Source organism: Ceratotherium simum, chromosome 10, assembly GCF_057802395.1.
Source record: "Ceratotherium simum simum isolate JZ-2026a chromosome 10, ASM5780239v1, whole genome shotgun sequence".
In the NCBI taxonomy this organism is placed as follows: Eukaryota; Metazoa; Chordata; class Mammalia; order Perissodactyla; family Rhinocerotidae; genus Ceratotherium; species Ceratotherium simum.
Genome location: NC_141909.1, coordinates 2,991,108 through 3,002,773, shown reverse-complemented (window position 1 = coordinate 3,002,773; position 11,666 = coordinate 2,991,108). Strand labels below are relative to the sequence as shown.

The window sequence follows — 11,666 nt, the reverse complement described above, 5'->3', positions numbered from 1 at the left end:
GGACTTCCATCCTGGTCTCTGGCTCACGGTTTCACGGTCCTCCCGTGGTGCCAGACCCTGGGGCATAGGGCCAGCTGGGCTGCATCATGGACCACAGTGTTGGCTGATTTGATTTTACGAAAACCGCACTGTGTCTGTGGCCGTCGGTACTACAAGGAAATGCATTTTTAGGCATAGTTACAGTATCGGTTTGACTTATCAGTTTGATTTATTTTAATGTTGACTACACAGCCACAATGGGCAACTTGAATATAAAGCTTTTATTGCGTCGTAAGCAGGCACATAACGCGTCCTCAGCTCCCTGGTTTGTGGTTTTCGGCCCTCTGACCCAGCAGTTCCCATGTGGATGTGCTGCTCCTGTCCTGGAGAGGAAGAAGGTCAAGGTCCTGGCTGAGCACTCACTCGGCTCAAGGGGTAAATGGGCCAGATGGTCAGGGCTCAGAGTGACAAGACGCGCTGCCCCTGATGCTTCCACTGGTCTGGGCACTGAAGGAGGCAGCTGTGCGCTCAGAAACGGTCACACTGCTGCCTTCCATAGGCAGGCCGAAGGCCAGGGCAGGGCCGCCGGGGCAGGAGCGGGGATTGATCAAGGACATGGGTCTGCTCCTGTGTCCGCCCCTGAGTGTTCAAGCTCACAGGCCCCTGGGCCTCAGTGTCCCTCCCTGCTCTGACTGCCCCTCCCTCGGATCCCCCCCTCAGTGTCCCTCCCGGCTCTGACTCTGCCCCTCCCTCGGGTCCCTCCTAATTTGTCACAGGGAGGGGATGTCTGAGTTCTGACCGTCCCATGTGTGTGCAGTGCTGGTTGGTTACAACTACAATCACCCCTGCTGTCACCAGGCCTCGGTGGCAAGGGCTCACCTTGATGCTGATGCCATGGGCGACCAGGTCCCGGCGCAGGGCGTCGCACGCCTCCAGCAGGGGCTGCCTCTCCAGCAGCTGCTGCCTCCGGGCCTCCCTGGTGGCCTCGCCCGTGGCCAGGGCAAACTGCCGGACCTTGAGCCGGAACCGGACCAGCTCCTCCACCACGCTGTGCAGAGTGGCCGAGCTGCTGTCCCCTGAAACAAACTACACCCAGGCGGCAGTGTGACCAGCGAGGCCCTGGCAGCAGCCTAGATCTGGCCCAGCTGACGGGGCCCGGTGAGTTCTGTGCCAAGCCAATCCAGCACACGTCCTCCAGAGGGCTCTGCCGGGAAGTGGCGGCCGGCTCTTCTCACCCCGCCTGGGGGGAGAGGCTGTGAGGTGCCGGACTGCTGGCTGGTCTCCATCCTCGCCTGCACGTCAGTCACCCAGGCAGAGTTCCCTACCCTCTGCAGGCCTCCCCGGGAGGAGTCTCAGTGAGGCCTGGAGCTGGCCAGCGCGCTCTCTTCCCACCATGAACTCACGCCAATGAGCTGGGAGCTGCCGCTGCACTGACGTGCGAATATCTCACCCGGTTCATCAGGCAGAGCTAGAAGTCTGAGCCTTACCGACTAATGCAACCAACCTCTTCAGATACCAGATACATCAACACTGCAGACACCCCAGGAGGCTCACACACACACTGCGTTTTCACCGGACAGTCGGAGACCAGCATCGCAGTGCCCAGCCAGAGGAATTTCAATTGGGCAACTGGGATTTGAACCACAAGTTGCCAGGAGTCCTCTCCCTGGCACACAACTTCCTTCTCCATGATGGAGCAAGGATCCTAGTGGCCGTTTATGTCCACGTGTTTAAAAGAAGAAACAGAACTCACATTTCACCTCTTCAACCACGTGATCCTCAGTTGCTTCCACAATACAAGAGCACTTTTCTTGTTACAAAATGGGAGCCCAACCCGGGCTCCAGTGTCAACCCTTGAGGTGGGAGAGGTGGGGGAGCTATTTGTGACGAGGGCCAGGCACAGCTTGGCCAATATGCCTTTTCTTAGCCAACAGCAGACTCTGGAGAGTCTCCTGTGACAGTGAATACAGACCTTGCAAAACCTTGGTCACCGCGGACCAGTGAGTTACAGATGTCGTATGAACTGGCTGGCTGCCCCGGAGAGGATGTTGGGCCTACCAGGGAATCGACACGTCTGTCGATAAACCAGTCTTGGAATTGTCACAAAGATGCTGTGATTCTTTGTGTTAAGGCCAGAGAACTTCACAGTAGTATAGGTCCCAAGAGATGTGCCCCAGCTCACGGCACGGGGGCGCCAGGAGCCTCTGGGTGCCGGGCAGCTGAGCTAACACACAGCCTCCCTTTGAAGCAGGCAGCAGCTGTGCCATGCCCAAGCCCCCGTGGCGGCAGAAGAACCAGGCAGTGCTGTAAAGGAATCTGGGAAGAGAGCGATTCCACTGCCCCTGTGATGTGGTCACTACTGTCTGCAGTCCAGACCTTTACATGTTAACAACCTGTTCACATAAAATGTTTTTAAAAATGGGTATTTTAGCCCTTTCCTTTCCTAAATAATCCTAAAGCTGTTAGGTGCAGCAGAGCAAGGTGGGCCCATGGAGAGGGGCTGGGGGGTGGGGTCTGGTGTGGGGTGTCAGAGCCCAAGGAAGTGTCCATGCAGAGGGCAGCCTGCTTCGGGGGGATGGACTGAGGGGTGGGGAGGTCAGCGTCCAGCGAGTGAGGAGGCGGCAGCACAGGGTGGGTGGCAAAGGGAGACTGACTGCGTGTGGAGAGAACAACACAGTAGTAAATACATTTAGGAGACTAGAAGGCCGGTTTCTCACTATCAGAGGAGTTACCCACAGAAAAGAAGGAAAGCAGAAGGAACCCTTTGTGGGGGACTGGAAACGAGGTTTGGTGGTAACACCGGGGTTTAGGTCAGTGAGATGGATACAGCAACACAGCTGATATGGTGTGCACGGTGTGCAGTGTGCACACGCACCTCCTGACTCTGCCCGCCGGGGTCCCCGAGCCGCTGCGGCCCAGGCACAGAGAGCATACCCAGTGCTCAGACCCTCCCTCTGAACACCCTTCTCTGTGGAGCAGCCCGGCCCCTCGGAGGATCAGCCAGCTCCTGGCTCGGTGCAGAGAAAGTACCAGACGAGCCCCAATGGGTGAATGCATCGCGGCTTCTGAAGTGGACCCTCTTGCTGGAAAGGGCAGCGCTGGGAGGAAGGGGCAGCCCAAGGGTCTGGACTGGACAGAGCCCCGTTTGTAGGAGACGCACAGATGGCTCAGGAAGAAGGTTCTCTTCCTGTACGCCTAGCTGTCTGTACATCTTGAGATTCTTTCAAGATAACACAAAAACCAGTGCATGCAGAAGTGACACAGCACTCTAGGTAACACGGACTGCGGTTCTGTGCAGAATCGTTGCAATTTCAGTTATTATCCATTAAAATGAACATTTTAAAAGGGAAAGAACAGTTATTATCGTACTAGCACATAGACATAATCCCTCAGCTGAGGACTGAAAAGAGAAGGGCGTACCTGTCGGTCTGCCAGAGAAATTCCAACAGTCTCAAAAAACTGCTCGACATAGGACACGATGGAGCCGAACACAGCAGGACTTCTAGGACCACCAGGCTCCTGTGACACATTACGCAGAGGAGCCTCTTGAGAAGCAAAGGAACTTGATGCAGAAGAACAAAGACCCCGCAGTCACTTGTGCCTGCCGCCTTCCCAGCGTCCCGTGTGGTGAGGACATGAGCCCTGGCCAGAGACACCGGACGGAATCCTGGAGCTGCCACTCACCAGCAAACCCAGCGACCGTGGGGAAGTCACTGAACCCCTGCCCCCGGTTTCCCTATCTGTAGTATGGGGGTGTGTCATGGTCTGAATGCTGTGTCCCCCCAAATTCAGTGGTGACCCCTAGCCCCCAGGGTGATGGTGTTAGCAGGGGACCTTTGAGAAGTCACTGGGTCACGAGGGCAGAGCCTCATCAATGGGACTGGTGCTGAGGCCCAGAGGGGGGCCGGGTTGGGTGGGCACAGAGTCGGGGTCCCAACACACAGCTTCCTCCCCCATTTCACGTCTTAGCAGCAAATGGAGATTATTCCGAGTTCATCTGAGTGAACAGAGGGTTACGTGCTGCGTGCTGGCAGCCATGCTGACTGTCGTGTGCAGACCGCCCTGTGCCCCACCTGCACCCGAATCGACCTCCCCCGGCCTGGGCAGCGGCTGCCTCCTCCCCAGGGCCAGGAGGGTGGGCCACATGCGAGCTGAAGCAGCTCCAAGAACTTAAGGAAGGGTTAGTCAGGAGAGGCCGAAGGCCATCAGCTGTGGGAGATGAAGTCACCCCAGGGAGTTGGCAAGGTGGCGTCTGTTCCTTCCTTAGGAGGAAAAACCGACCAAACAGAAACCCTACTCTGGCCAAGTCCCCGGAGTTACCTTGGTGACCGCCTTCAGCTGTCTGTTCCCGTGGTGAATGAGGTCCATGACAGCGTCCACGGCCCCGGGCGTGTTGAAGTCGTCTGCCAGGGCAGCCTTCACAGCCCCCTTGGTGTGGCTGAGCCTTGGAGGAGAATGAGGAGAAACAAGGGCGGCTGTCACGCCCGTCAAGGAAGACGGTGCACAGCCCAGTCTTTCCAGGGGGAGAAGCTCGAGTGATTCTGTTTTGTGGACCCTTTCTAGGTCAAGTTCACCAACACCTGTACAAGTAACAGAATCTTAACCTGATGAGACCAGCTCAGAATTGTCACATTGCCCAGAAATCCAAGAGTGAGGGCACCTGTAGACCTGTGTGAACACACAGCACACAGGTGGCACTTCACAATGGTTTAAAAATTGGGCAGTGAGAAACGAAGCAGAGTTAGTGAGAGAGGAGGCCATGTTCTTAACTGGACTGCACTGTGCGACCGTGCTGGCATGGTGAAGGCTCGGTGGCACTGCTCGGGACCCTAGGAGCAGGCGGGTGCCGGGAGCGGGACTGGCTGGGGCTTCAGGTCCTGGCTAGTGGGTTGGCAGAAGTGCTCTCCGGGGGCCTGGCTGTCTCACTGTCCCCCAGTCCTGGTCACGGTCACGCTCTGCTCCCCCTCAAGCTCTGCCTGCACTGGAGAGCCGCCGAGGCCTCTCTGGGCAGCAGGGCTGAGTACACAGCTTCTAGGGGCCCGGGGGTCCCAGCAGGACTGGAACCCCTGCTGAGTCCGGAGAACACAGACCCCTCCCCGCCTGTCCACGGCCCCTGCCTTGGCTGTGAGCGGGCAGCCCTCTCTCTCTCCTTTTCTCTGCTCTCAGACCCCTCAAGAGCATCTCCTGGGAAGTCAACCTCCTCACCTTCTTCTCCGCCCATTGCCGTCGCCCTCCTCCTCACCTGCCTTCCTGCACCTCTGTCCCACCTGAGGTTCCCGGTTCCTGGCTCAGGTCCCCTTCAGCCCTCCTGTCTCTGCACACCTGCCGCTTCTGTCACGGACCCTCCGAGGCTTTCTCTCCTTGCTGTCCGTCGTTACTGGTCTTCACCCCACTTCCTTTCCGCCCTTTCTGGGCACAGGGAAGGACTGATCTCCGGGCTACCTCATAGCAGGGTGGGGCCCTGGGACCAGTCCCGGCTTTTGGGAGCAGAAGTGGCATCCACTTCTGGGCCAGAACTGCGGAGGCAAAGCCCCCAGGAGACTCTCTTCCCTCTAGCCTGGGGCCCTTGATGAGACGGTGGCTGCTCTCCAGCCTAGGCCCCTGAGGGACGAGAAAGAAACAGACCTTCTGGTTTGTGCCACTGAGATCCAGGGCTGTTTGTCACAAAGCATAACCTGGCCTCTCCTCTCTGATAAACGGACCCTATCTTCCCCTACGCACCTGTTGGTGAGCAGTGTTACCAGTCGCCCAAGACAAAGAGTGTTCCCCTGTCCCTCCCTCGAACCGGCCATCCCGTGGCTGTGGAGTCTTGCTGACAGCTCCCAGCCACACAAACCCCCGAGGTGTCCCACCCCCGTGCTCTGGGCTCTGTCCCCTGGGGTCCCACGGCTGTGACTGACAGACTCAGCTCCAGCCCTGTCTTGTCCAGATGCTCCCCCTTCCCAGACCTGCCCCAAATGAGTCCAGGGTTCTGGACCCCTCCGGGGAATTCCTCAAGGAAGGGGCACGTCCCATAGCGTTCCGAGCACCCGCAGCCCCCCGCCCACCATCAGTGTCCGATAAACGCTGATGAACTGCTGCACGGCCCTCCCGCCTGCCTCGTCTCCAGACAGGTGCTTCCCTAGCTTCCATAATCTTCTCAATTCCTCACCATCTCTGATGGTAATCCCAAGTCTTCCACACTCTGGGACGTGATAAAACCAGGATAGGGCTGGCCCGGTGGTGTAGTGGTTACGTGCATGCGCCCCGCTGCTGGTGGCCAGGGTTCGGATCCCGGGCGCGCAATGACGCACCGCTTGCCAGGCCATGCTGAGGCCATGTCCCACATAAAGTGGAGGAAGATGGGCATGGATGTTAGCCCAGGGCCAGTCTTCCTCAGCAAAAAGAGGAGGGTTGGCAGATGTTAGCTCAGGGCTGATCTTCCTCACAAAAACAAACAAGCATAAACACCTGTAAGCGTTTAACGAAGCAAGAGAACTGGAAACACTCTCCGTATTGAAGGTCCGGCGAGTCAGGAGACCCTTCTTTCCTCGTACTCGCTCTCCCACTTCAGCTCGCTCACGGGCTGCCTGCCGCCGTCCCGCAGCCGCCAGCACAGCCCAGGTGGCGGGCTCAAACGCCAGGGCATTTCTTCCTGGGGTGACAGCAGTGGGGGCCACGCCCGACTTCCACAGACTCGTCGGTCTCTCCTGATGTGGGTCTGAGCTGAGTCACCAGACCGGCGTCCCCACCCTTTTCCTTTCCCCAACGGTCTAGCTCGTCCACCTGCCTGCAAGTCCTCCTTGAAGGCGTGTGACAAGAACCTTCATTTCCTACACACTAACAGACACCAGCGGGAACCGGGCCAGGCACGCGTGTTACGCGTAACCTGCAGGGCCACCCCGCAGGAGGGCCACCCCGCAGGCAGGGCCTCCTCGTCTTGCCCAAGGACCACGGTCTTGCCCAAGGACTCACCCAAGGCCAGAGAGCCCTGAGGGAGCTTCTGCGCCAGCACTCTCAAGGAAGTGTCCTCGGCCCCAAAGCCTCGCTTCCCTCTTAGGCGGCCCCATGTCTGGGTGGACCCTGGGGTGGCACCTACCTCTCCCATAGCACGTCTTCCCTGACGGGGCCGCACACCAGCTGCCCCTTCATGTAGGCCCGCGCATCCTCGACGAAGGCAGCTGTGGCCAGGAGGAGGTGCTTCGCCTCGAGCATGGTGCCATCGCTGTAGTCGATGGCTGCAGAGGGGAGGCCGTCACTGGGGGTGCCTGTCAAGCACGCCCCCACCCTGCAGACCCTGCATTCTCAGCCGGGCTGTCCTCACACAGGACCAAGCAGTGGAAAAGGGACACAGCGGCTCCCAGGCCTGCCCCGCACAGACCACCAGGGTCCGTCCTGACTCAGGGGTCTCGCCACCTCGGAGGAAACATGAGAAACCTCTCCCAATACATTTTAGCCAAGGGGGCTCATTCCCGCTGACAGATGGACAGAGAGACAGGTGATTCTGGAAAGTGGGGGAGATCCGCCTGGGCGCCTGAAGCACCTCCAAGAACATCAGGCAAGTGGTGCGATGAGGACTGGGCTCAGTGTTTCAGGAGAGGGAGAGAGGGCTGTCCTCACACTCAGCGTTTCAGAGGACGTGACACAGATCCAAGAACACTCGCTCCACCGGGGCCAGCCCACCTGGGCCACTGGACACCCACATCCAGGCCCCCGCAGACAGCACGCAGCCAGAGCACCGTGTGGGGTGTGTTAGCGTCCTGGGGCTGCCGTGACTAAGTACCACAGAACAGCAATTTATCCTCTCACTTTTCTAGAGGCGAAAAAGACTGAGATCAAAGTGTCGGCAGGACTGTGCTCTTTCCAGAGGCTCTAGGGGAGGGTCCTTCCTGTCTCTTCCAACTTCTGGTGGCCCAGGTATTCCTGGGCTGGTGGCTACTTCACCCCAATCTCTGCCTCCACTGCCACACGGTCAGGCCCAGTGCATGAGCTGAGGAGCCCATCTGTCCCCCAAGGGCACCTGCTCCTCCTCCAGCGCCAGTCACAGACGTTGGAGGCCACACTGCCGTTACAGTGGTCAAGCCAGACAGGGCATTGCCCCAGGATCCCGCCTTCTGGGTTGGGAGAGAGCCCTTTGGCCCTGGGGACACACTGCTGGACGACCCCCCGGGGCAGCATGCAGTAGCACAGCCTGGTGGGGACAGCCTACCCTGGTGGGACCCTGTTTCAGGGCTCCTGGTTCAGGCTCTGTGTGAAGACGGCCAATTCAATTGTTCCCATTTCAGGAAGCAGAGGCGCTGCGGGGTTCAGACTTGTCCGGACCCCACAGAGAGGGAGAGGAGGGGCAGGACTGACTGGAAAACCCACGGCCTCCATGAGACAACCTTCTGGAATCTTCCAGCCCAGTACTGGGATTATGCTTCCTAACAGCACATCCTCGGGCTTACTTTCAGAACCCAAACCTTAAGGCATCAAAGCAACCACACTAGCAAGATTGTGTGTATTCCTCAGCCGTATCCTGGCAGTCCCCAAATACCCTCCAAGATTCTTTCCCGAGCTACACCGGAGCAGATGCCGTGGCCGCCACCCCGGAAGGTCTGCTTTTCAGCTCACCTGACCTGTAGCTGCTCCGCATGCAGAAGAGACGGAAGACATCGGCGGAAAACGTCTTCAGAAAGTCCTAACAGAGGGAGAGAGAAAGGGAGAAACCTGGAATGCTTCTCTTTCACATTTGTATCACTAGGAGACTGTATTCTTTACTACAATTACGTGAGTTGATTTCACACATCAAGAAATCAGGAATTTTTATGAAAAGCTTTGCTTTGTTTCCAAACTCACTATTAGCACTTTTCCCACAATTTCCCCTGGATTTCCCACGTTCTGTCCCAGTGTCCGTGGGAAAGGCCGAGAGGAGCAAGCCCGTGTGCCCTGGAGTCCCCGCTCCACGCAGGAACACAGGGAACCTGCCCTGTTGTCGGCCTCGGGAGCTCTTCACCGTGACACGGTTTCCTGACCCTCGTCACGAGGACAGGGACGCAGCCAGATGCCACCAGGCGGCCTGTGACCACAGAGGGACTGTGTGCGGGGAGGGACGTGGGGAGGAGGAGGGACACACAGCTCCTGGCTGTCTGAGAGGGACGGAGGTCCCAGGAGCAGGAAGGAGACCTGTCCGGGAGAAGCTCGGCCGTGGTGATGCGAGAACACGGCCACACTCAGGGTTGGACTGAGGGCAGAGGCCCAGCTCATCTACCTGACGACGCGGCACTCTGAGGCTCCGAGGCTGAAGCAGACCCCAAGTTCACGTTTCTCCAAGAATATAACCGTCCCACCTCTGATTAAATATAAGGGAAACTAAGAACCCAACCGGTATCAACCTACAGATTATTTCTAAAATGTCTACACAAAGAAGAGAACGTTTCCATGTTAGGAGGGATAACCAGGGAAAACCTAGCAGTAACTGTTAAAACAGCAAAGCGTTCCGCACGACCTCTCTGTGGGCTCAGCGGGAAGTGCTCAGTGACTCTGAGGGCATGAGACCTGGGGGAAGATGGGAGGGCAGGGCTCGGCCTCAGGCTCCAGCGTGGCCCCAGGAAAGATGGTGGGGCTCTGCTCAGCCCTGCCAGGGACACGTCCCCACACAGGGCCAGCGGCCACCGCCTGGACCCACAGACACGCGGCCCACAGTGACTGCACCGCCGGTGACCAACGCTGGGCACCGCAGATAAACAAGCCCGGCAGGACCCTCTGACAACACGGAGTTTGGATAAAAAAACAGAAGCATCCTGCTCCTTCGTCACGGATTCTCAGTGAGTAACAGGATACATTCTCAGCCCTTCTCCCGGCCACCCCCTCCCTGTCCAGCGGTTATTTCTGGCCACCCCGAAGCAACAGTGACCCAGGGTGCACCGCTGGGAGAAAACACTAGCCGGGACCCCGCGCCACGACCGGTCAGGTGGCTCCTCTGTGGGAGCAATGACGAGGGCCAGCCACATCACACCCCTCACTCTGGGCCCGGCCTCTCGGATCACTGGGCTGACGTGGCAGTAATATGACACATGGGGGCTAACGCCAACCCACGTCAGAGAAACACAAGTCTGAAGCTCCTCAATCAGTCCGCCCCGGGGAAGGAGGAAGGGACTGCTCGCTCACACTCCCGGGCTGATCCTTTCACAGGGATGCAGGGTGATTCCGGTCTGCCCTCCGCCAGGCGGGAACCTCCACCTTGTGTCCTGCACCCCCACCGCGAATCCACCCCCCTTGTCTGGCTGCACCCGAGGCAGTGGGGGGATCATTCTCCTTCAGGGGTAGCATTAATTAGGAAGCTGCTCAGCCAGTCCTCTCATCCAGGAGGTCTCAGCCTGGGATCCACGGCCTCCTGGGGCCCATGGAGAGAATCCAAGAGGGGAAGCAGGATTGTGAATCTGGAGGAGAACAGAGCTACGTGTTTACTTCCACTAACCTCCAACTGAATGTGACATTTCCTCCAGTGATTGGTGTCGGCAACCAACCACAGGAGGCTCATCTGAACGTGGAAGGCTGTGGCCCCGAGCAACCACAGGTGTCATCTCAGCCCTGAGGCTGCAGGACCTCCAGGTTTCCCATGTGATCTCACCTGAGATGACGGCAGCGATCGCCTGCTGCTGGATTCTGTTAGATAACTCACTAAAGTGAAGCTCATACATTCCTGTATTTCAGTGTAATCGATGCCTTTTATAATCCTCTGCATTTCATTTTATGTATTTAAAAACATTAAACCTCACCAGGCCACCAAAGGGATCTACAGGGAAGACAGTGCAGAACCCCGTCTCATCCGACCCTTAATCAGTAATGAAGCCCGAGTTCCAACGTCCATCTGTCTGTCTCCTCTGTGCTCCTTCCCAAAGTGTGACAAAAGGAACAGTATTTCTTGGTCCCTTTAATTTCCCCAAACTAGCCCACTAACTCGAGCCCCCACCCGAAGTCTACCGGCCCATCTGCAGTGTGAGTTAATGTGTGCACACCGCCACGTGCTCTCCTTTTCACTTCAGGGTACTTCCCGTGCACGCCTGCAGGTGCAGTGTGGAAACAAACCACCACACACAGTAAAACCAGACAAGTCACCTGCTGAAGACGACTAAGGCGTCCACAGAATGCTACAACGTGGTACAATTAGTGTCTGTCCTTTACGGTGACAAGAGGGCGAGGCTTAGAGAACTGAAAACCACACCACTGAGGGCCAGAGGCCACGCGCCAGCTCCAGATGCTCTGCTTTTTCCATAACAAGTCCTTCCTATGTCTTATTTGTGGGGTCGTGTCCCATCGGGGTGCTTCCAAGGTCCGTCCGGTTGGGGCTGATGTGCACAGTGATGTGCACCGCCCCCGGCACAGGCCTGTGGTGCAGCAGTAACTGTCCCAGCATGGCGCCTGGGCGGCGCTCTCCTCGGGACGGGACCCCAGGAACCCATGGCCGAGACGGCGGGTCTGCTCCACGCCCGAGCCGGGGGCACGCGCACGGCCGCTCGCAGCACCACAGGGCCCCCCGGCCACCCTCTGACTCGTCCCCGAGTTGTGAATTATTTCTCTCGACTTCACTCCCCAAATCGTAGAGTCAACTGCCTTGCTCTCCTGTTTCCGGCACAGTGTCAGGTGGCCTGCTCATCGCCACGCCTGCCTCAGGCGAGTGTGCCTTTGTTTTTTAATTGTTGTTGTTTTGCTTTGTATAAATTGTT

General features: G+C 58.0%; 1 protein-coding gene across 4 annotated transcripts in view; it reads right to left on the bottom strand.

Annotated features, from left to right (window-relative positions):
• Positions 1 to 185: 185 nt before the first annotated feature.
• CARS2 (cysteinyl-tRNA synthetase 2, mitochondrial) overlaps positions 186 to 11,666 on the bottom strand; it is a 46,948-nt gene continuing 35,467 nt past the window's right edge. For 3 of the 4 annotated variants that reach the window (XM_087435849.1, XM_087435848.1, XM_004423205.3), the window contains 6 exons: positions 8,572 to 8,638; positions 7,058 to 7,196; positions 4,300 to 4,423; positions 3,400 to 3,498; positions 859 to 1,065; positions 186 to 362 (listed from right to left, as the gene is read on the bottom strand). In XM_087435849.1, coding sequence (XP_087291975.1) covers positions 294 to 362; positions 859 to 1,065; positions 3,400 to 3,498; positions 4,300 to 4,423; positions 7,058 to 7,196; positions 8,572 to 8,638 — 705 coding nt within the window. In that variant the 3' untranslated portion in view covers positions 186 to 293. Of the gene's footprint in view, positions 363 to 858; positions 1,066 to 3,399; positions 3,622 to 4,299; positions 4,424 to 7,057; positions 7,197 to 8,571; positions 8,639 to 11,666 lie in introns of those variants that run through there. The other variant, XM_087435850.1, reaches the window with a different exon arrangement.